This window comes from Mercenaria mercenaria, chromosome 2, assembly GCF_021730395.1.
Source record: "Mercenaria mercenaria strain notata chromosome 2, MADL_Memer_1, whole genome shotgun sequence".
Lineage (NCBI taxonomy): Eukaryota > Metazoa > Mollusca > Bivalvia > Venerida > Veneridae > Mercenaria > Mercenaria mercenaria.
Window position 1 is genome coordinate 90851496 of NC_069362.1, and position 26515 is coordinate 90878010.

At 34.7% G+C, this 26515-nt stretch overlaps 1 protein-coding gene across 1 annotated transcript in view; it reads left to right on the forward strand.

Moving 5' to 3' along the window:
• The first annotated feature begins 1873 nt into the window (after window positions 1-1873).
• LOC123543630 (protocadherin Fat 2-like) overlaps window positions 1874-26515 on the forward strand; it is a 45477-nt gene continuing 20835 nt past the window's right edge. The window contains exons 1-13 of the mRNA XM_053527243.1: window positions 1874-1970; window positions 2462-2627; window positions 3126-3228; window positions 3573-3691; window positions 3926-4044; window positions 4722-4903; window positions 8662-8885; window positions 9628-9692; window positions 9973-10234; window positions 14256-14471; window positions 15072-15160; window positions 15282-15447; window positions 18139-18241. Coding sequence (XP_053383218.1) covers window positions 3989-4044; window positions 4722-4903; window positions 8662-8885; window positions 9628-9692; window positions 9973-10234; window positions 14256-14471; window positions 15072-15160; window positions 15282-15447; window positions 18139-18241 — 1363 coding nt within the window. The 5' untranslated portion in view covers window positions 1874-1970; window positions 2462-2627; window positions 3126-3228; window positions 3573-3691; window positions 3926-3988. The remainder of the gene's footprint in view (window positions 1971-2461; window positions 2628-3125; window positions 3229-3572; window positions 3692-3925; window positions 4045-4721; window positions 4904-8661; window positions 8886-9627; window positions 9693-9972; window positions 10235-14255; window positions 14472-15071; window positions 15161-15281; window positions 15448-18138; window positions 18242-26515) is intronic.

Below are 26515 nucleotides of genomic sequence, written 5' to 3' on the forward strand. Positions count from 1 at the left end.
AAGCTGGAATCTGGAATCTGGACAATACTGGTTATTTTATTTTATATCTTTAATATAATTAAAAAAACATTGTAGAGTACACTTATGAAAAATCATAGTTTCTTGTTGGAATTTTATGCGTATATTCATTAATGTAACTCAAACTAACACCATACTCCAATTTATATAAGTATCAAACAATTGACTGCATGACATTTCATAATGAATGTAGCTCTAGACTACATGCACAGTTAATTTATATATTTAGTAAAGTTAAATATATTTGATGAGGATTTTCAACTTTTGAAATAAAATATATTGGTGAAAGATTGTAGACAATGCAAGTGATGGTTTTATTGTACACAGTAAATTGAGCGGCTTCTGACTGTATATATGAAAATTACAGCAGACATTATTCTCATTCTCAACAAAAATTATTGAAAAGTACACAATAACATATTTCCCAAAATACCGTCCACAAATATATTTTTTCGCTTCAAAAACACGCCGAAAATGTCATCTTAACTTCGAATTAGTTCATCATCTCATCATGCATTATAATACTGAAGAAACTCCAAAGTATCTCTCAGGAGTTGAATCGACTGTATCTTTCCTGAGTAAAGGTGTGACCGTTAGGCCATTAAAATGAGAATACTCAATGAGCTGAGTTAGAGAAAAGTCTGGAATTTAATGTTTCACTAAATAAATAATACATGTAAATATGAGGCAAACGAACACATATAAATAAATTTAAACGAGGTACAAAAATATATTCTCTCTGTATTCACATTAACACTGGAGAAACGATATCACAAAGTCCTTTGTAAATCAATAAAATGAATTCGTAGTTTTCTAAAACTGTCTTTGTAAACAAACACTGCCTTCTGTTATAGTAACGTGTCATATTTGATTTTTGTATCATGAATTTACACACAAAAAATTGATAGTTTACTTTTCGTTTAAGGGAATAGTAATGAATGAAAATTAGTATGTTTACCTACATGCTTTGATACCTTTGCTTAGGAACAAATGGAGCATCTTTCTTTGGGTTAACACTTTATATTACATCCGTGATGCTGCAAAATGAAGGAATACGTTATTTTTCTTAAATTAAGATGAACATGGTAAATAGGAAATGACTTGATTTTCTATCAGTATTGTTCTGTCTATAATACTAATATTTTTTTTTTGTTTTGCATCGTGCTTAACACTTTTTAAAATATAACAATTTAACCGCTTACTGTCCATTCATTCGTCTCTTTAACTAAAACATTTACAAAGGTGGAGGAAAGAAAGTCACTGCAAGTTCATACATTTTTGAATACAATTTTTACTAACAGATTTTGTAACGTTATGTAACTGTTTTAAAAAAGGATTTAGTACATCGACGTATTTGATTTTCTTTCATACAAGATTCACATAGTTTGTTTGCCAAAACAGTGTTTGCAAGTTGTTCTTGTATCATGAGCGAGAAATTGTTAAAATTGACTGAGCACCATTAAATTACTGAAGTAAATAAACAAGTTTCCCAGCACTGTGGTTATGGTTTATTTTACATTTCAAACAGAAACTCGGATAATCAAGCATATAAGAAGACCCATAGGAACAATAGGAATAATACGACTGTCACACGGCGGCAATTTAAACTTCAGTTGTTAAGGTTTTTCAGATCTTTAAAAGATCATGTGGAAGCAAATAACGTATACAGTCAATCTTAGCCGACTCGGTTGGATTGAGTCTGTAATAAAAGGCAATGAAATACGTCGCATCCTTAACGCCATTGCACTCGGAAAGTCCCGTTTGTTTTTATGACAGTCATGCTTACAAATTTAAGTAATAATTATTTTCAATGATTGTTGTTTTCTTACTACATTGTGTTTAACTTAATGAGATTTATTTTAGGATATCAACAACAAGAAGCCTATCTTTAAAGAGAAAACGTACAACAAGACACTAAATGAGTGCACTGAGCCTCGCAAAAAGATTCTACGGTAGTTTTTTTTTACATTTTTATCTAAATATTTGTGTTATGTTAGAATTTGATTTAAAATTTAAATAGAACATTATATTACACCATATTTATAGAGCAAACAACGTTGAAAGGTGCTTTATATACAAAGGGCATCACTCTGGCGCGGCGCCCCACGATCCGCCCCAGAGCAGAGCAAAGAGAGAGAGAGAGAGAGAGAGAGAGAGTTGTTTAGGTATCGGCATGTCCGGCTGACTTAGCCTAGTACTTTGGTATAGTTCTGTAATGTGTGTGGTGTATAGCCCCGATACACAGATACACGCATAACCTTCTTTTTTGGGTAGAATCAGTACTAATGAGACATTCAAGATGATCTCAGAAATAATCAGTACCTCGATTGGAGTTTGAACCCTGGACTTCTGGATTGACAGTCAAGCGTGTTACCAATAGACCATTGGTCAACATATCAAATGTTTTGCTAAACGGTTGATTCTGCTTCTAAAAAATTTATAGTGTAAAGGCAACTGATGCGGACACAACGGCACAGTTTAACACGGTGACGTACTGGTTGGAAGAATACAACGAAATATTTTACGTAGATTACAGCACCGGTGATCTGTTCCTGGTCGGACCTTTGGACTGTGACCCCCCACACAACATAACCAACTACACATTTCAAGTAATATTTCTTGTTCGAACAGAACTATAATTATGTTTGCTTTCAATTAGATACCAAAACCACAAGAATCAAAGTTACTGAACTACTTGAAGTACATATTAAACATTTGCATTATACAGCTTTTTTTAAGTTTTCATTTGTCGGCACAACATTACTTAATATTTCACATTTTTAGTACAATTTATTATTTTAGCGGGCATTTTGCGTAAAGGTACATATAATTTGATGGATTGAGGTATGAAAAAACTAACCATAGGAAATGATAATAATTGCATAATATGGTTTTCTAAGAAATTATGTTTATGGGTAATTGTAGAAACTTTGTTTGTGTATGTTTAGAATACGTACATTTTCTGGGTATTTAATAACCTATTTCATGATGCGTCCTTTAACAAAGTTAAAATTGAATGTTTCCTAAATTTCTTTCAGCAATTTACAAACTATTAAATGATACGATATTCGTGAATGCGATGCCTACTGAAAAGTTTTATATTGCAGATTTTTGCAACAGATGACATCAAACATAAAAATAAATCTATTTTCACCACCGTTGAGGTTACTGTTTCCAACTGTAACGATAATGCACCCGTCTTTACAGAAGGTAGTCATATTAGCTCCTAACGCTAATTGCAATTTGATTGTGATTTCAGAGCCAGATTTTGTTGACTTGTTAATAATAAAATATTATTCATCATTCAATTTATTTGTGAAACTTACGACAATTCCTAGGAAAACCAGTGTTTTGAGGTAAACTATGTATTAAAACAACAAAATCATGTGATCCCGACAGATCAATCATAAAAATTAAATAATTGATTACAACGTAGCGCGCGATTTTCTTAAACGCCGTTTAATATATGTGGTAAAATACGCTTATGTAAACAAACGTTTGAACTTGACATTCAACGATAGAATTAGTGACGGTTCTTTTTAATTATCTTTCAGACGTTTACAAATGTGAAATCCGGGAAAACGAAACTGGAGAATTCAACTGTTCAGTGAAAGCATTTGATCTTGACGGAGACACACTTGTTTATGAAATTGTTCAACCGAGTCAAAACCAGGTACTGTGTGTTTTATAATAATTCTTCAACAGATTCCTAATTATGCCATCATTTAGTATACAAGTATTTGATTGATAATCGTTAATCTTAGGAAAACTAAGTTATCGTTTATGCTTACCTTATTTTTCGCATTTATTGATCTGTACTTTCTGGTACACCTAACGTTGTTAAAGAGAAAACGACTAAATATCTCCATGCTAGGGTTACCTTTCTGTTGCCTTTTTTTCTCTCCAGAATCTTAGGATATCGTCTGCAAATGGGACCTTGTCGGTTGTAATTCAATTCAACTTTGATGCTATGGATAATAAGAAGGTGTTTCTGAATGTTTCCGCTAGCGACAAGAATTATACGAGGTAAAGGTCCACCTATATATTTTAATAATTTGTACCTTGTTGAAGGCCTGATTGTAAAAATGTGATTTCATTTGTATCTGCTTATGTCATTGCATAATGAGTTAACCATCGTAAAAAAAGAAATTATTATTATTATAATTATTATCATTATCATTATTATTATTATTATCATCATCATTGAAATGGTCTCCAGTGTCACTTAGAGCGGTACATTCCTGTGTCAAAACAATTTCGAGTAACAAACTTTACTTACATGATTATCGCAAATGGAAGGGAAAGCTGTGTACATGTTGTGTATATTTCTGTTAGCTTTTTATTTACGGATTACTCGAATATACGACTTTCATTCATGTCCCTATGAAAGAATTATATATATTAATATGTATGTTATTCGGCTAGCGACCAAAATTACACAAGGTATATGTATGTATATATGTATGTATGTAAAATCTGTTCTATAGATGAGAAATAGATTCAATAAAGAATAACTGCTGTTTCGTTTATTGATATTCTCATAATTTTAATTTTAAAAATAAGAATGCAAACTTAAAATTTGACCTTAAAGACAATATTTATAATCTTCATTTCTATGTAAAATATGTTCATTTTGTTTCTTTTAACACATAAAGTAAAATTTTCTTAAATCGTACCAATTTGACGTTTTAATAACATTTCAGATACGTTTCCGTCATTGTAAATATAATAAACGTCAACGATGAGGCACCAAAGTTTTCGAATGAGATATACAACTTCAGTATAGCAGAGAGCAATAGGACAAAACTGATTGTTGGTCAGATATCAGCAACCGATAAGGATGGCGAACTTAATAAGCTGCAGTACTCTTTGAAAGATAGCGGTGGTAATTTCGAAACTGTTTCCATTTCGTCAAGCCGTTTACTATAAATGTTGTAAATTAAGTTATTTACATGTCTTTTTATCACGCGATTTGGTAACAGTAGCTGTATTAAAGTTATCTTTACTAGAAGCTGGTTTGCTGTTTGAAATAATGTTTTCTAGATTCACGAGTGTTCCTAATTCCCAATGTAGCTCTGTTCGAAAGTATTAGCGAAAATAAATTTTCGCAAGTAGTACATTATCAAACGATTCACAATATAAATGAAAACCCATTTCCAATGCTTCTTATCGTTGCAATGATTACAAGCGCCTAGACGCCCAGATTTGTAGTTAGAATTGAATTAGTCATACAGTCAGACATACAGTGTATATAAATAAGTAGATAAGGTTATAATCTTACATAGGTAAAACTTCTTATCATTGTTATACTTTTCAAATGCTTAATTACCGTTACAATCCCTTATATATACTAAACAATTATATTTTAATGTACGTATGCAAATAAATTCATGAAGGGAACCTATGCTGGCTGTATGTTATATTTATTAAACTAAAGCTGAGAAAAAAATTTAAAAGGCTAAAAATGAACAAACAAGCATATGCGAGTATAATATTTAGAACATTGCACATTTATTATGTGAAAAACAAAAGAAATGAGCATGAAATTTCAATAGTTCATGTGCCCCTAGATGTATAATATCTCTTACAGAAATGGAGTCACTATAAGAACAAAGATAAAAAAGACGTAAATATTTGCATCGTAAACATTCTTTTGGCAGTAAGCTTTTTTGTTTTATATAAATATTACTCTTTAAACTTCAGTTTAAAGAATAATAATTCTGTTTTTATCAAACTAATTAAAAATTAGAAAGTTCTTGAAGTGTTTGTAAAATACCGCCATTTTGCGCTATGTGTCAAATTTGACAGTTGGGGGAAATTCATTATAACTTCGGATTTTACATTTTTTATCAAAATTGCTCTTATACATATTTTATATCTGAATGTAATGCATGATTTCTAATGTACTAACTTAGACTCGGTGATTTTGACGTATTTGTCTGAGATTTGTGCAACGAAAACAGATTGCATAAAATTTATCGGCTCCGGTATACGTCACGTAAGCCGCACGCGCGGCTGTCGCTACGTTTGTTGTTAAGCCATATCATCACTGGTCGGTGTTGAACATAGCATGATAAAATATTTTTATCTGTGCTTCTGCAGAGAGCGTATGTATCGAGATACCGCGAGCATAGGAATACCGCGAGCATAGGTTCCACCACTCTACATCATTTGCAACAAAGAAACTATTCACTACTCAAAAGAATTCGCGAGAACCTATTCACTTGAAAAGAAAGTCTACATTTAGTGTCATCATACCTGTAACAGCGAATATCATACGTTGCAAAATTATGGGAAGCCGGTGTCACGGTGACGTCATAACCTATTCGCCGCGTTCTCGTGGCTTTATGATAATTAATGACATATTTTTCCATTTTCTGGCCAATGTTGGATCTTTTAAAAGAAAATGATATTTTTTTTCAAACAACTGGAAGTCTTTCTTGCATTACTTTTGAGTGATGAATAATTTTCAGCAATCGAATAAAGTTCTTTATTCACTGTGGAGGGAAGTACTTTCTTCCGCCAGAGGCGCTTTCTTATAACTTCCGACGAAACTTTTATAGGTTATAATGCAGTAATTCGGTCAAAAATGTGTTTCCGTGGTGTAGTCGAAAGAAGTCCCTAATAAATAGATCCTAATTTTTCCATTTTTCGCTCATTTGCGCGTAAATCGGGGGCCAAATGGGCATTGTTTCACTTGTGGAATGAGTTTTACATAAAATAGAACACTTTTCATGCTAATATTCGCATGTTTCCGAGTTGTTTACTTGAAAACGAAAGTAGGGTATTATTCTGCGGACCGCTTTCTGAAATGCGGCAATATGAGGGTACCTGACTTCAGCTGACTTGCATTTCACTGCATACTATTCAACACCCCTTTTTCTTTCCGTTTTTTTGAAGCAATTGTATGGATATCTTGTGGAAAATAGGTCTACGACGGAGTGAAAATCTAGAAACTGTAAAAAAAATTGTTCTGAAGTAGCTGAATTTTATATGAAACAAAGAACAATTTCTTTTATTGGTATAGGCATACAGACACTAAATAGCCTGAGCACCTATGAAAAAATGGTAGTCGCATAATGGCGGATTCAAATAGTTCTCAGTTTTTTTTTGCTGTAAGAAGGATTTTCCTTGAAATCATTGCTATATATTGGTTGAAATCATATTGCATGCCTATACTTGACATACTGGTAGCATTTGCATGTTGAAAAAAGACTCCAAACTGATTTAACATGTGAAATTTATTCATACACCCCTACCCTAAATTGTGATTGTCATTTCAGTGTAAAAATTACGGTGTGTCCGTTTGACCAGAAATATTTTTCTTGTATCAAACATGACCCCTACTTTTCTTTGGATATTTTTACAGTATTAATGTTGATCTACAAGAAAATGTAAGCTAAAGGAATTTAAAATGGGTCTAGGTGTGTATTGCAGCATTGTGAAAACTTGTCATTTTATATAGAATATATAGAGGTGGCTATTTAGTGTGTTATAACCTATATAGCCTATAAGAGCTGAAACACGACATTTTCTCGAAACACATCACAATAAGTCTTAATAGTCATAAATCGATTGTATATGTTATAAAATGATGTGTCCAATGCAAAATAATCATTAAATTTGAAAATATTTGAATTTTGACCATATTTTGAGTAGATGCGCCTATTTCTGCAGCAAATTCTGCAATAGAAAGGCCAATATTTTGTTTCCAGAATGTGTGGAAATGCACAAAATGCATCCATTTGAGTCATATTCATGACGGAATGAATGATTTTTCAGAATCAAAGTGAAAACTAATGCATACAGGTGAAACTTTTACCAAAATTTACAATGAAGCGACCATAGAGCCTAAATTTAGCACAGAAAATGGGTAGGGGGTGGCCTCACTTAAATGTCTATATTTCTCTAAAATCTCGAATTTTCACAATGAAATTTGTTAACATGTTCGTTATTACATCTTTCGTGAAAATAGAGATGAAAATGTTATGAAATTTGATAAAAAAAAAATTCTTATAAAATCCATCACCAAGTGTGAAAGTATACTTGCGTTACCGTAAAGCTCGATTCTCGAAGCTCGCTATAACTCATATGTTCATACCCACATTTTAGCGGTCAGTTTCGAAGCTATTCCATAGTGTTGACCTGTCAAACAAAGAAACTCTCTTAGAAGATACATGACCCCTACTTTTCTTGGTGTATTTTTGTGGTTTATAGAAAATTTAAGAACATAAGGCTAGAAATTCTTTTTTTTTAAATTGGACGGGCTATGTGTTACAGCGCTCAGAAGGTTGTTAATTTTATATAGAACAAATAGCATTTTTATTTACTACTGTATAGCCTTTAGAGTACAAATCAGAATGACTAGCTAAAGAGAACGTGTCCTTGCGTTCCTATCACTTATAACAACTTGAACTTAGAAGATTAAAGTAGCTATTTACTGAACATATGCCACTTAGAAAAGCATACCAAGCTGTTCGTTTAAGTTTGCTTTTCATAATTTAGTCCGAGAATATAGGTACACATTTCAGAAACTACGAATTTAGTTACACATTTTTTAAAAACTGACATTTATTCTAACCACCACTTGCTAGCAGTATGTATGTAGAAATAATATTTATATAAAACCCATTTCATCTTTAGTGTTTGGTATTGGCGGCGATGGATATATAACAACAACAGGTGTACTTGACTATGAGAGCCACAACAAATATAATTTGACAGCAACTGTTAATGATAGCAAACATGTTGATACAGCCAATATAGTTATATATATCCTACCAGTGAATGAGTACCCGCCTGTATTCACTAAAAACTACACGTGGAATGTAACTGAGAACACGAAGGAAGTTACACAACAAATACAAGTAAACTTTTAAAAACTATTTATGTAAGAGATTAGGAAAGCGATACCGCACTTGCAAGGTTTTGTTAGTTATTTCATGAATCGAATAGTCATACGAATGAACAATGTTTGTTGTATCTAAATAATGGTCAGTCTAGGCTATAAAACCTTTAACATATATCTCCGCATGATATCCTTCCAGTATGAAATAGCATCCACTCAATGCATTTCACCCTCGTGAATAAATCCGTAGTATATTGAGAGCACAATTATTATTGTACAGAAGTTTCCGATATCTTTTATCCATATCTGTGAAAGGTCTTTACAGCTTCATACTATTTGAACCCTTAAAACTAAACTATTTTAAATTACGCCGCATAAACGTATATAGTAGTCGTGGTCACTCCATGTTAATGTTATACATTGAGGTCGGAGATCAGACTGGTAACATTTCTTGTTGATTTTACTGCTTTGAAATACCTTTGGATAATTTTACAAACCTGTTTGTCATATACCCGGTAAAATCAGCGGTCAAACTTGCATAACTATATATTTTACTACTGAAACCACTTAGAGTTACTTGGAAAAATTATGAAAAGATGTTCATAACGCCATTTACATCCAAATCGGTTCAAGGTCAAATTTGGCCGGGGAGCTCAATGCTTAGTAGATAATACTTCAGATCTGCTTGACTTCTTTTAAACTTTGAAGGAGTTGTATCCCTTTGACAATTAAGCACTTTATGATCCGTTTTACTCTTTCAGGCAACAGATATGGATAAAGGTGACGGCAAGCCAATCACTTATAGAGCACACATTCCAACGAAATGGTAAAATAATGTATCTTAGCATTGACAAATTACTGAACAATAAAACTATACTTACAGCACAATAATTTTCAATATGGTACTGATTTGGTTTTGAAGTCGTTCGTTTTTCAATCTGGTCTTTTCGACAAGCTCATATTTATGTCAACAATGTTTAAAATGTCGTTGAACATGTATAATTTTTCCTCTTGATATTTAGAATACAGTGTCTTTTTCATGTCATTTTAAGTGTATCTTATTTAGCAAAATGGAAATATTCTTTTTTGTATTGTTCTTTGAATAGGGCAAAAAATATTTCGTTCGATAACGTTTCTGGTAATCTTACGCTAAAGCAAATTGACAGAGAGGCTTTAGGAAACAACAGTGTTATTCGAATCACAGCCGAAGCATTAGATGGCGGAACACCTCAACGTACAGGGCTTACTATAATTTCCATAGTAGTACAAGGTGTAAATGATGAAAGCCCAGTATATCCGACAGAAGCACGAAATGTTACTTTACGTTTTAAGGAAGGGAAGAAATATCCGAATATGTACACTTCAAAGGTTTGTAAATTTTGCAAATACATTTCTTAAATGTGTTGTAGTTGACTGATCACTGTGGTATTTAAAGAACATAGAGCTTTGTTTCGCTTAAATAAGAATGAATTTAAAATGATGTTTCAAAAACTTAGTCCAAAATTTGAGACCCATTGAAAAATCAGTATAGGTTAAAGGTCAGTAATTCAAATCCTTCTTTGTTTCATATAAAAAACGACAACTTCAGGGTATCTTTACGTATCTTTAGAGAACATCACTTTTTCCTACACCTATTTTTCATGAAAGTTCTATCACAAATTAACGAAAAAATGAAAAGAAAATAGGGGGCTATGTAGTTCCTAGTGAAATGCCAGTCAGTTGTGGTCTGCTACCCTAAAAATGGCGCATATTTACTCTCGTCCGCGCAATAAACACCTACTTCCGGTTTCGATCTGCAAAACTTGCCATGTGGGGTGTATGAACATGAAAACCGTCTCATTTCATGCAGAATGTCTTCTAGTAGTGAAAAAACGGTGATTAAAGCACTCGTTCTACACGAATTTGCGCCAAAAATGGGAAAATTAGGATCTATTTATTATGGACTTCTTTCGACTACACCACGGAAGCACATTTTCGACCGAATTACTGACCTTATTCCTATAAGAAATATTTCTTTTCAAATATCACCCAATTTTCATTTCTATTTTCAAGAAAGATGTAATACCAAACATATTGCCAAGTTTCATTGTGAAATTTCGAGATTTTAGAGAAATATAGACATTTAATAGAAGCCACCCCCTACCAATTTACTGGGCTAAATTTTGGCCCTATGGCCCTTTTATTGTATATTTTGGTAAAAGTTTCACTCGTTTGCATTATTTTTCACTTGGATTCTGAAATATCATTCATTCCGTCATGAATAAGACCCAAAAGGACGCATTTTGTGCATTTTCTGACATTCTGGAGACAAAATATTGGCTTTTTAATCCCAGAAATCGCTGCTGAATAGGCGCATCTACTCAAAATATGGTCAAAATTCAAAATTTTTCAAATTTTACTATTATTTTGCATTGAAAACACCCTTTTATATCATAAACAACCGATCTATGACTATTAAGACTAATTGCGATGTGTTTCGAGAAAGTCTTATTTCAGCTCTTATAGGTTAAAGGTCAGTAATTCAAATCCTTCTTTGTTTCATATAAAAAACGACAACTTCAGGGTATCTTTACGTATCTTTAGAGAACATCACTTTTTCCTACACCTATTTTTCATGAAAGTTCTATCACAAATTAACGAAAAAATGAAAAGAAAATAGGGGGCTATGTAGTTCCTAGTGAAATGCCAGTCAGTTGTGGTCTGCTACCCTAAAAATGGCGCATATTTACTCTCGTCCGCGCAATAAACACCTACTTCCGGTTTCGATCTGCAAAACTTGCCATGTGGGGTGTATGAACATGAAAACCGTCTCATTTCATGCAGAATGTCTTCTAGTAGTGAAAAAACGGTGATTAAAGCACTCGTTCTACACGAATTTGCGCCAAAAATGGGAAAATTAGGATCTATTTATTATGGACTTCTTTCGACTACACCACGGAAGCACATTTTCGACCGAATTACTGACCTTATTCCTATATTCGACGATTATCTCACCTGAGCCATCACTCTTTGTAAGATGTCGTCTGTCCTTCCGTAAACATGTTCACTGGTAGCATACTTCATGAGCAATCATTATCAATCTAACTTAGAATATTTATGGCGAAAACAACTCTGTCAGTTGTCATCATCGGCAAAACAGCATTATATACATCTTATGGCCTTGAATTTGTGGAAATTGCCAATGTCTTAAATGGAATGCATGAGGCGACAAGATGTTTCATAAATTCGACAACGGGAACTTGCAGTAGTTAGTTATGGTTCGTGCATTAGTAAAACTATTGCAATGTTTTACATCGTTAACACACATTCCTAAAGAAATCTTTGTAAGGCTAACGGAAAAGTATATAGCTCTATGTTCTCGGTCTGCTTTGAAAACAGTCAAGTATGCTGTAATTATACCTTAGTAGTAGCCTTTGAATAAGTTGAACTTGTCATATTGTTAACACAATGGAGGCCACTTTACTTGAGCATTTTTTCATGAAACTTCTGCAGGTTCTTTATTGCTACAGTATCTAACACAAGTTTGATAATGTGGCAGATTGTTTCGGTGACGTCGGAGTTATGACCCAAGGTTGCATTAATCTTACTAGTGTTATTTTACATTTGTCACAGTTTCTTCCTGATATACACGAAACCTGGCGATAATATCTATTTTATTGAACCCAGTACAAAGACACATGGGTCCAATCAAAGGAAGATCCTGTTAATTCTGTAGAGGTCATATTTTCTACCTGTTCTACATGAATCATAGTCAGAATTGTATTTTATATGTCCTAGTTTGAAACTGGACTATCTGGGTAAATCTCTAGATAATCAGGTCTTATCACAGAAAACAGTATCAATTCTCTAGCAAACACACTTTGAATGGATCTGCATGAAATTTAATAAAATGTTTGTCTGTATAAGATACGCGTAAATAATACAAAACGTAGTCCATTACGTGACTCATATTTCTCCTTACTGTCATGCATCTCAATTTTTAGCTGATTATTTTGTCTTAAATCTATTTTGTTAATGAAGTACTCTAACACGAGTACAAAATAAAATTTAAAAAGTTACTTCAAAATATCAATTCAGTAGTTTGAGATATTGCTCCGAATGGACAAACAAAAACAAACAGACAATGCCAGTAATTAGATAAATGTCTGTTTGCAATGGATACTTATTATCACAGTCTCAATGCTTAAAATCCATCGTTGCTATCCCCGGTACACATTAAGCTATATCATGTAAAGTAAATTATTAATTTAGTCTATCCTCCGTCCTCATTCAATAAACTCTGTAGGAAGATCCTTTAGAAGCATTGAATGCAACTATGTAAAGTAATAGCAGACTCAGTTTGATTGATTTTTTGTTTTGTTTGGATATGACGCCACACCTACACAATTACTGGTCATATGGCGACTTTCCAGATTTTCATGTTGGAGGACAGACCCCATGTGCCCCTTCAGGCATTATTTCATAACGGGTGGGCATCTGGGTAGAATTACCGATCTTCCGTAAGCCAGTTGGATGGCTTCCTCACATGAAGAATTCTACGCCCCAAGTGAGGTGTTTTGAATTGATGGTAACCGTTTATAATCTGCAACGCATGAAAATACTGAAGGACAGACATATTCAAACGAATATTCTCGTTTTAAGAATATTTTAACACATAATTCATTCATTCTCCTGGTGAACAGGGAAAAGTCACGAGGAATATTCTTTGAAGTATAGAACAAAACTAATGAGAATGGTAGTTTAGTCGTTTTATTGTGTCTATTTATGAGCAGACACCCGTTACGGCCCTTAACAGAGGCTTAAGGTAGTGTACCCGTAATGAAACTCGGTAATGTCTATGTGATTACGTGTTCTTGTTAGGCAATTCGGCATTCTTCCACATAAATGTAGCTTAACGCGCACATGGATTTCCGTAAAAAAGACTGAACTCTGTTTCTCAAAGTGCCCGATATGATAATAATAACTGAATAACAATTAATCATGACAATAATGATGATAATAATAAAAACAATATCAAATAGTCATGTTGAAATAAGCGAGCTGTGCTGGGTAAAATATCTAAATATCTACATTTTTAGTATCGGTATCGGTATGGAGACTGTATTCTTACATATTTATGTTGTATTATTTTGGATTAGAAAGCATCTTCACGTGTAAGTCATTGCTAATGAATACTGCAGTACGTATGTGATTCGGGGACCTATTTTAAATTTTTCGTTTTGTCTTAAATGAGCAGAAAATTTTCATACTTCGATGAATACAAAATTTTGTGTAAGAATAGTATTTCCAAACACTCTTAAGAAGAGGTGCATCTAGAGATATATACTACTTCAAAACAAAAGTAAAAGATAATCAAACCTGTACATTTACATCATTTGGTATATTGTAGGCTTTTGATGCTGATATTGGAAAGGGATCAATTATATCCTATCGCCTCGTGAAAGGGAATGAAACATTCAGTATTGATGAAGACAGCGGTATCATATCTACAAATGATGTACTATGGATAAACGAATCAAACAAAGGGATTCTCAAGGCTGAAGTAGAAGCATTCAATGCTGGTAGTGATAAGCAAGACACACAATACATAACCATCGTTTTGCAGGTAAACTAATGAGTTGAATGATGTTTGGTTGATATGCGATATATTTACATACTTAACTTTTCTTGTATACAAGATTCATCATGTTAACTAAAGATATTTAGGCACGATTATAGATTACATTGTTAAAATAAACACATTTCCCAAAACTGTTCCGCTATTTTCTATGTCTTTCATGTTTTAAAAAGTGAGCAGAGAGTCAAAAATAAAAGAACATCCTTCTCAAGAATAGAATGTTACGAAACAAAATAAAAACAGACTCGGTTTGATTGCTCATCAGAGATGCAACTACCCTGACGTCACTGAGTCCAGGTTCGGGGCTACTTAAAACCTGTACTTGTAAACGTTATTTAGATTTATGATAAGACACTTTTAAGGTAAAGAACGCTGCCAAGAACATATTTACAGACTTGGTTTGATTTTGGTCTTTTCAAGAGTGAAAATAAAATGTTCAAATAGTTAGTATCAAGTAATCAAGTTCGATTTAAAAAATCTATTGACATTAAAGAAAGCTCGAAATAAGTAGCACATGTAAATGAACTATTATTTTCATGATTTTCGTTTAATTATTATTTTTTAACATGGAATGACAAATATTTTTAGGATATCAACAACAACAAGCCTGTCTTTAAACAAAACCGATACACGAAGAAAGTAGACGAATGCTCTGGTCCTGGCACAAAGATTCTACGGTAGTGCATTTTTTTTTTTGAATTTTAAATACAGTAGAACTTGATTTATGATTTTGTTTAATTCAGATAATTATACAGACTGTTTTGCCAAACATTTTATGTTATTTTATTACTTTTTTAGAGTAAATGCCACTGATGCGGACACAACAGCCCAGTTTAACACGGTGACGTACTGGTTAGAGGAATACAAGAGAACATTTTATGTAGATTACAGCACCGGTGATCTATTCATGATCGGACCTTTAGACTGTGACTCCCCACAGAACATAACCAACTACACTTTTCAAGTAATATTCTTTTGTTCAAAATGTTTTTTAATTCAGAACTGTTTTCTTCTTTATCTCAACAAAAAGTAAAAATGTAATAATAATTTAATCAACGGATTAAATTATTTTAATTTTCATCACAAGTCGTGTTGTCCGTATGATCAATAATCTATCGATGTTGCTCATTGCAGACTTGGGGCGGTCTCCTGCGCATGTCCGGGAGTGTCCGCACGCAAACTTTTCATTCAAATCGCATGAATCCGGTATATACCGGAGTCTGTAATTTATCACAACCGCGCCAGGTCTTTTTTTTCAGTCGAAGTAATAAAATATCATTGTTTAAGAAATATAAATAAATAATATAAATACGCTGTATAAATAAACGAAATACAGCCGTCAAGGTTATCAAGTGTTTGCAATAATTGCTTCATTTTGAACAGTTGAACAGTTGTTATGCAAACAATATCTTATAATATTTATGGGCGGCGGTTACCGCCAAAATTAGTAAATATACAATCCATTCATAAACAAGTCAGTCAGTGCATAGCATTTCAACGCTGTCTAGTCTAAAACTCCATCCCGTCCAATAAATTTGCATTCAACGCATTGTATTTTGAAACCATTTAATACAAAAATTCATTCCATCCATCTAAACATGGAACGATGCATTGAAAAACTTGTTGCTATGCACCGTACTATGAAATCATCCAACAAAACAAGATACCATGCAGCTAAATGTGAAGCCGTTTAACACAACATGAATACGTGCAGTGTAAAATGAAATGATTAATTACAACCTGACGCCGTCTAATGCATATTGAAACCGCTTTGTTTAATTAAAAGCGGTGTATAAAAACGTGATGCCATGCAGTCAAATGTGAAGACGTTTAACGCAACATGAGTTCATGCAGTGTAAAATGAAACGATTCATTAAAGCTTGGCGCCGTCTAATGCATACTGAAACCGTGTTGTGTGATTTGGAGCGGCGTATCAAAATTTGATGCCATGCAGCCAAATGTGAAGCCGTTTAACGAAACACAAGTACGTGGATTGTAAAAGGTTATAAAGACTAGTAGTTCATAAGTTTGCCCTGTTATAAATATAGATTCTGGATCAGTTTTACATTTATAAGAATATCTTAAAATTTGTCCTAAAACCGACCTTGTGGTAAAATTCTGACATTTTATTTAACACTGTTCCTGCGATTTATCTGAATATTAAAAGGGACCTTATTTTTGTGAAACATCTTTCTTCTTAGTTTAAGCTTTGTCAAAAGTATACTTCGTGAAACAGACTCGGTAACAGAATAATAATGACAACTTAATTATTAATTATTAAGTTAATTATTAATCATATAAAATAAATGTTAACATGTTTATGTTCTTAGACAGTATGTCAAAATTACATGTACTTCACTGTACAGTGCAATGTTTGTTTGTTTTCGGGGGTGGGGTGTGTGTTTGGAGTGGGGGGGGGGGGGGGTGAGAGATCTTATGCCATTTTTAAACAGTCTTTCATTTAAGTTGGACAGTCAATTTCCTGGACTTCATACGACCTGTAAGGGGATTTGTGAACCGTACGAGTGTAGCAGATACTTGTGGAGATAAAATTGATACTTGTATGAAATCCAGGACTGACGGTCCAACTTAAATGAAATACTGTTTAGAAATAGAATAAGATCTTCCGCCCCCACCCATCCCCGAAAAAAAACAACAACAAATAAACAAACAAAAATTGACAAAACATTGCACAGTGAAGTACATGTAATTTAGACATACTGTCTAAAACATAAACATGTTAACATTTATTTTATATGATAAATAATTAACTCGGGAAATTTTTAGTGTTTGTTAATTTTGTCATTATTATTTCTAGTACTGAGTCTGTTTCACGAAGTATACTTTTGACAAAGCTTAAACTAAGAAGAAACATGTTTCACGAAAATAAGGTCCCTTTTAATATTCAGATAAATCGCAGGAACAGTGTAAAATTAAATGTTAGAATTTTACGATAAGGTCGGTTTAGGAAAAAATTTAAGATATTCTTATGTGAGTGAGTGAGTTGGGTTTTACGGCGAATCGACACAAAATGGTCATATATCGCCGAGGGATATTCTTATGTAAAACTGATCCATTATCTATATTTATAACAGGACAAACTTATGAACTGATAGTCTTATTAACCTTTTACAATGCACGTACTTGTGTTTTGTTAAACGGCTTCACATTTGGCCGCATGGCATCAAATTTTGATACGCCGCTCCAAATCACACAACACGGTTTCAGTATGCATTAAACGGTGCCAAGCTTTAATGAATCGTTTCATTTTACACTGCACGAACTCATGTTGCGTTATACGTCTTCACATTGGACTGCATAGCATCAAGTTTTTATACACCGCTTTTAATTACACAAAGCGGTTTCAATATGTATTGGACGGCGTCAAGTTGTAATAAATCATTTCATTTTACACTGCACGTACTCATGTGGATGGAATGAAGTTTTGCATTAAATGGTTTCAAAATGCAATGCGTTGAATGTAAATATATTGGACGGGATGGAATTTTAGACTAGACGGCGTTGAAATGCACTGCACTGACTGGCTTTGTTATGAATGGATTGTATATTTACTAATTTTGGCGGATACCGCCGCCCATAAATATTGATGTAACTTCACGTATGGTGATAAACGTACACTGTTATCATATTACAGATTTATGCTACAGATGATGTAAAGATGGAGAATAATTCTATTTTCACCACCGTTGAGGTTACTGTTTCTAACTGTAACGATAATGCACCCGTCTTTACTGAAGGTATTCATAAATAATTGCTTCCATTTATTTTACTTCAAATTTCTATTGATTAGCGAATATTAATTAGATTAATCATGCTAAAACAGCTCGGTAAATAAAATCCTAAACAAATACAGATATATTACTTAAACTATTTTCGTTTTCATACCCCTCGAACAACGAAGTTGTAAGGGGGGTTGGGGGTGGGGGGGGGGGGTGTATACTGGTTTCAGGTTGTCTGTCTATCCGTCCGTCCGTCCATCTGTCTGTAGACACAATCTGTGCGCACCAGCTCTCCTCATCCCCTTGACACAATTTAATGAAACTTCACACAGTGATCAGTAACAACAGTAGTTGTGCATGGTGCATGTTAGGTTCTTTCAGAAAAAAAATTGCAGAGTTACGGGACTTTGTTTTTTGTTACTTTACTATATACATACAGTCTGCATATGCAATCTTGTGCGCGCCTAATCTCCTGAACCCTTGCACACAATTTTATGAAACTTCACACAAGTGATCAGTACCAACCCTAGATGTGCATGTTGAATGTTACGTTCTTTTAGATACATATTCTGCAGAGTTATGGAACTTTGTTTTTAGCTCACCTGAGCAATGCTCAGGTTAGTTTTTCTGATCGCTCGATGTCTGGCGTCCGTCGTCTGTCGTCTGTCTGTCTGTCGTCTGTCAACATTTAGCTTGTGTATGCGATAATGGCTGTATTTTTCAACTGATCTTCATGAATTTAAGTCAGAATGATAACCTTGATGACATCTAGGCTGAGTTTGGGTCATCTGGGGTCAAAAACTAGGTCATTAGGTCAAATCAAATAGAAACCTTGTGTATGCGATAGAGGCTGTATTTTTCAATTAATCTTCATGAATTTTGGTCAAAATGATTACCTTGATGAAATCTAGGTCAAGTTCGAACATGGGTCAATGGGGTGAAAAAGTAGGTCACATGCTATATGATAGTCAGTTTACGTACAGTGTTGTTATATTTCCTGGCGTTTTAAAGTCATGAAGTCCATTCAATACCTATGTAATAGAGTTCCGTTTAAGCCGGTGCTAGGGGGCGTTTTGGGGTGTTGTACTTCCCATCACCTCTCATGTACAGACTCAGTCAATCCGAGTCTGCTATAATTTTGCTTGATTGCATTCTAGGTTTCCAAAGGATCTTCATATAGATTTTATTTACTAGCATATTGCAGGGTAAAAGGAATCTGGAAGTCTGAGTAATTCAACAGACAATTAATTTTCTGTCATCATGATGATTTCACATTTTATGACTTGCTATAATATGGGTGACAGTACTTATTCGCCCTGTATGGATGTGTTAACCTCAAGCAGAATAGCAAACAGTTAACTGAACTCACAGCAAAGAGCCGTTTATCTAACCGCTACCAAATGCACTAAAAAGTCCGTAAGAAAGTATTACGTGAAAAAGCAGCATAACTGGCAAAGAGAAATTCTATGATAAAACAGGAATTTAAACGAATCAACTGGTCTTAGCTAAAATATATAGGTTGTAAGATGTCTGTTCTGTACACTTTTATAGATTTTTAAGACATTTTCGGCTTGGTTGTTTAATACCTATTTTATCTTTTAGATAGTTGTTTTTGATAAAACACCGCCTCGGTAGCCCAGTGGCAGAGCGTCCGCTTCGAGAGCGGGAGGTCGTGGGTTCGATCCCTGGCCGCGTCATACCAAAGACGTAAAAAATGGTATTAGCAGCTTCCTCGCTTGGCGCTCAGCATTAAGAGGATAGTGCTAGGACTGGTCACCCCGGTGTCCGTATAATGTGACTGGGTGGAATATCATGCCACGTATCTACGGCGTGATATTCTAGTGAGGCAGCACTATAAAGTTGGGCATTGTGCTCATTGCTACAAGTAGACACCGTCGTTTATATGACTGAAAAACTGTTGAAAAGACATTAAACCCGAACACACACACACACACACACACACACACACACACACACACACACACCCCCCCCCCCTCCCACACACACAATAAAATAATTATAATGTAATAAAGTGCTAAACAGCCATAGCCAGTCGTCTTTAGACTATATTATATGGTTTAGCATGTGTCCAGACAACCGCAGCATGTAACCCCCTACCACCACCTGCTCAAAGCAAACAAAAACCTCCTTGAGCTTTTCAATCACATCCAAATTTTTTCTTCATTTGATTTAAAAGTTGATGATTGTCATCTAAAGATTTTGTTTGTTTTTGAAATATGTTATTTTTTTAAGTTTAGAGTTTTTAATCAACAAAATCAAAGGGATTGATTTATCCGCCTTGGTCAAATTAAGCAGCGGGGACTTTGTCCTACGGTCGGTTTATCATTATCGGTTTATTTTGATAGAGAGTGTGGTTATTCTTGTAGGAAGCAAACCCACGACCCGATACGGTCGTGTTGTTCTCAGGTAGAATGTGTTATATGATAGGCATGCATCCTCTATTGGCAATAATGTAGGCACAATCACTTTATCCGGATATAAATTCTTTTTTTCCAGTTATTGTCGTCGTACCGCGTAATTTTACGCACACTTATTTCGACGCCATTTTTGTTTTGTCCTCGTTATCGATTAATTTTGGGTTTCCAATAACATATTTACAAGGTGCTTTGACAGAAAAAAATCACGGTGTTTTTCACATGTAAACAAAGCTGAAAGTTCAAGATTTGAAGGTATTTATCAACTTTATTTTAACCGTGTACATGATGTTTAAGGTTTATACCAATGCAAATTTTCATCCATTATCAAAACGTTCCTGTGGATGCTTAGATAAAAAAAATTTGACGAACATTTTGTTGTACGTCTGCAGTCCACTTCCGTTGCTGTCAAAGTCACATGCTTGTCATGTGACATATGTACGTCGTACTATTATACGCACTGTTTTTGAAGGTCTTCGCATTATATGTCAATGCATTTATTCCTACGCTCTTTTTATGCCCCCGAAGGGAGCATATAGTTTTTGAACCGTCTGTCGGTCTGTCTGTCGGTCTGTCAGTCTGTCCGCAATTTTCGTGTCCGGTCCATATCTTTGTCATCGATGGATGGATTTTCAAATAACTTGGCATGAATGTGTACCACAGTAAGACGACGTGTCGCGCGCAAGACCCAGTCCGTAGCTCAAAGGTCAAGGTCACACTTAGACGTTAAAGGTCATTTTTCATGATAGTGCATTCGTGTCCGGTCCATATCTTTGTCATCCATGGATGGATTTTCAAAATAACTTGGCATGAATGTGTACCACAGTATGACGACGTGTCTCGCGCAGACCAGGTCGTACTCAAAGGTCTAACTTACACGGCCTAACTATTCATTCAAAGTGCCATCGGGGGCATGTGTCATCCTATGGAGACAGCTCTTTTTTGTATCGATTCGCCGTAAAACCCAACTCATTCATTCATTCAAAAATGTTCGCCTGCTGCAAGTTTTTTTTAACATCATCATACTCTTTACAAGAAAACATACCATTAGTAATGTGTTACCTGCTGACTAATTTAATAATTTTCCCTCATTTCACTCAAAAGGTAGTCATGGATTTTGCCTGATTTATGATTACACTTCCCTTGATTATATGCCTTTTCAGAAATCTAAAGTCAGCTATAAAGGGCTTACTTTCCAACTTCAATGTCTGTTGCCTTGTCAGAAGTAAAAGAACATGAGAGGCGATACGAAAGGTTGCAAAGAAGAATGACATTCTAGTGTCATCATTGCGACACATACTCAGCGGGCGTGTGAATCCATAGGTAGTCCGGTTTAGTCCTCCAGCACTTTTCACGCAGGAAGAAGAGGCTAGGCTTGCTGATCACCTTAAATTCACAGCTTCTATCGGATATGGTTATAGCAGGTAACTTTCGTTACAGAACTAATGCATACATGATTTGGAACCAAATAAATAATATAGTAATATTTAATAAATGATAATAATAATAATAAAATCAATATGTTTGTAGTAATATGAAATAAGGCACTGCCTAAATCGGGAATCGTTACAGTCCATCAGCTTGCCCAGAAATATGCGTTTTTATCAATATCAATTTAGATTCTGGAATAAAATAAGAGGGTCATTGACCCAAAAGCCCTCACCTGTGTACAAGGCTTCAAGTGTGTTTATGTAACATACTGGTACAAGTACAAAGTTAGATTTCTTCTATGTTAGCCCAATAAAAGTATATTGTATACATGCCACACACATTTTTGTTTAGGGCAATAATTTGAACAATTATGGTAGACAGTACAATTCTGATATCACACGCCAAATATCAAGACTCTACTTATGATTGATTCAGAGAAGAAGATTTTCAAAGTTTCTTATATGTAAGCCTACAGTAAGTACATGACACGTACAGTGGACATTTTTTACCTTAGGGCAATAATTTAGAGAATTATGGTAGAGAGTCACACCCTTATATCACATGCCAAATGTCAAAGCTTTAGAGAGAAAGATTTTTAAAGTCTAATAGCTGAAAACCTATTTCTAACCAAAAAGACCCATATGTCAATGAACCAGAACCGTTTGAACAACTTTAAAAGAGGGCTACCTAGAGATCATTTGTGTAAAGTTTCGTCGAAATCCATTCAGTGGTTTGGGAGGAGATGTTTTGATGAAAAGTGACCACGCCCTCTGGCGGCCATATTTTGTAACGAATCAAAAAAAAATTGAACACTATTTGTAGTAGGTCACACAAGGACCATTTGTGTAAAATTATCTTAAAATTAGGCTAACAGTTTTATACAAGAAGTTTCTACTATATACATATAGGAAAAGAGACCACGCCCCCTGGCAGCCATGTTTTTTGACGAATCGGAATAATTTGAACAATGTTGGGAAAGGGTCACACAAGGGTCATTTGTGCAAAATTATTTTAAAATCGGGCCAGCAGTTTCACACCAAAGATTTTTAATGTTTCCACTATAGACATATTTAGGGAAAAGTAACAACGCCCTCTGACACCTATGTTATTTGACGAATCAAAATAATTTGAACAATCTTGGTAGAGGGTCACACAAGGACCACTTGTATTTTTAAAACAAATCGGGCCAGCAGTTTCACACAAGAAGATTTTTAAAATTTCTACTATATACATATAAGAAAAAGTGACCATGCCCCCTGGCAGCCATGTTTTTTGACGAATCCGTATAATTTCAACAATCTTGGTAAAGGGTCACACATGAACCATTTGTGCAAAATTATTTAAAAAATCGGGCCAGCAGTTACACACAAGAAGGTTTTTTAAATTTCCACTATATATAGAGAGAGAGAGAGAGAGAGAGAGAGAGAGAGAGAGAGAGGGGGGGAAGTGACCACGCCCCCTGGCCGCCATGTTTTTTTTGACGAATTCGAATAATTTGAACAATCTTGGTAGAGGGCCACACAAGTACCATTTTTGTTAAATTATTTTAAAATGGGGCTAGCAGTTTCACACAGGAATATTTTTTCAAGTTTTCACTATAGACATATACGGAAAAGTGACCACGCCTCCTGGCGGCCATGTTTTTTGACGATTCGGAATAATTCGAACAATCTTGGTAGAGGGTGAACCATTTGTGTGGAGTTATTTAAAAATCGGACCATCGGTTTAGAAGGAGATGTGGTTTGAAGTTTTTTCCTATTTTTAGCTATGGCATCCCCCCTGTGAACAACTTTGGTAAAGGACCACACAAGGAACATCGTGGCCAAAATCCATTCAGTGGTTTTGGAGGAGATGTCGTTTAAACACAATTGTTGACGACGGACAGACGACTTGACAGACGGACGAACGGACGCACGCGCGACGGACGCCGGACACAGCGTCATCACAATACCTCACCATGAGCACTTTGTGATCAGGTGAGCTAAAAACAATACTGCCCATATTTGTACTGAAGTGCAAGACGTTTCAGTTCGGACAAGTTGTGTGGACGCTTATTACGCACAAGGAAAAAGCGTATTCTTCCAAAAAATCTGAAGTCAGTCGCGCTGTGCACATGCCGGAAGAACACATTTTTTAAATTCGAAAGTGTATCTCATTCGGTATATATCGCATGTTACCGAAGAGGGATCGATCCCGATTCCCTAATAATAATTATACTAGTACGTAATAGTGCATCTTTTCTCGTCAACTTTCAAATTTACTACCTCTATTTCAGATCTGAAGTTCTTGATATTGCAACACGGTATGTCATTACTCTTGGTCACAGAGATAAGAGCCATCTATCAGATTTCCTTGGTATGAGGGCTTCAAGTCACGTTGGACTAACATGAACTTAATCAAGCCCAGAGGTCTCGAAATACAGCGAGCCAAGGCTAACGCTATAGAAATGTGAGGAACTACTACATATGTACACAGAGCTTGGAAGACTACTTACCAAGTATGATTTGAATGACAAGCCTGAACACATCTACAATGTGGATGAAAGGGGTATCTCAGCAACCCATAAGCCACCGCAAGTAATTGCTGGAGGTGGAACAAAGCCACCAGGTATCATGTCCAATTCTCGGATCACAGTGACAGTCCTTGATTTTGGTAATGCGTTAGGATTTCAGGTACCACCTTCCTTTTCCTTTGTCTTTCCTGGCATACGAATGAGAGAAGGCAAGACTGCTGGTGCTAATGGTACTGTCTCTGAGTCTAGCTGGAACAATAGTGTCTGAGGTCTTCTATCAATACATGGAAACACACTTGATGAAATAATTGCCTGAACGTAAAGCCGATCTTCCATTTCTTTAGCTCTTTGATGGACACAGGTCACATGTGAATTTGAATCTGATTGAATCGGCTAGGAATCAGCATATTATTTTATTCGTTCTGCCTGTCTGTCTGGATGTAGGATGCTTCGGACCGTTTGAAAGAATTTTCAATGTATTATCACATAGATATATGCGTGAACATTGTGGACAGTCCATCACAAAGTACAATATACTAGTATGTTCTATTAGATGTGCAGATTGCACAAGTGCTCTGTCTGTTGCTAATCTGCAGTCTTCATACCAGAAGTCTGGTGTATAGCCTTTTAATCCGGATGTTGTTGATTGCTCTAATTTCAAAGAAGCAAATGTGCAAGAACAAGAAAAACTAGATGCTCCTTTCATTTGGAACTAAATGACATGCCATGTGATAATACCTCAGCTGCAGTTTTCAGTGTGAAAGAAAACGTGGCTCGCTACTTTCCTCACAAAGTTTGGCACCATCTCAGATTGTGTTGATTTTCGGCATAACTGAACGATAACGCATCCCCTTTCAAATGGTGCATTTTTTAGATAAATGTCTTATATAATTTTGACGTCGAAGCGCCCCCTAGCGGCAACAGTAAATTTGCGTCTTTTTAGCGTTGAACGCTCATGATTTTGACAATTTGTATCCGATTTTGCCGGTAAAACGTCTATTTCACTCTACAGACATTCTATTTTATCACTGTATCTATTTTTCAATGAACTTTTATAAATTGAAACGATTATTCGGAGCAACCGGCCACAAAAACCTATTCTGACGTCGGAAAATTTTGCCTCGACAATAAGATAAAATAGCGAAAAAAGCATGTTTTTAAACGGTGATTTTTTTTTCATATTTCCACATTTTGAGCAGTATTTATAAACAAAATGATTAACCAAAAAAGGGGGGTAAGCGCGTAAGATTTTTCACTTTTTCCGTTTTCGAACAAAACCTACCATTGTAATTTATCGAGAATCAAACTTCAATACTGAAGCAGATGCATTTGATTTACGTTGTTTATGTTGAATCTTTTATTAAATATCCATGTATTGTTAATGTAAACAAGCAGCTTTAGTAAAACATAATTAATACTAACTTACTAATTGTATTTTGTTACAATTTCTTTTAAAAAAAAACGGATAACCAGAACAGAACAGATTCATTTATTTCGGATTTAAACTTTACAGCTTCTCATCCATAAACATAATCATTAACACAAATACTAGCTAAAAATATATAGTTAGTGAAAATAGAGGATGATGATATATATACAAACTGCATCCAGATTTTTATATGTAAATTCTCACTTACTACATTTGTATATTTCTTAAACACTGTTCACGCATACTAACGCTTTTTCAACATATGTACACAAATTGTATAAAGTCTTATTTTATTACATATCAACAGTTCAACGAATTTAAACAAACTAGGTCTTCTTATATAATAAAGCTGGAAAAGGATCTTTCTTATATCTTTATTGCTTATAATCATATAATACTGTATCCTAGTGACTGTCCCGGAGCTCTTCAAAATACTTAACAACATGTTTTCTCGGGAGTAGACACAAACTGTCGAAATAAAACTT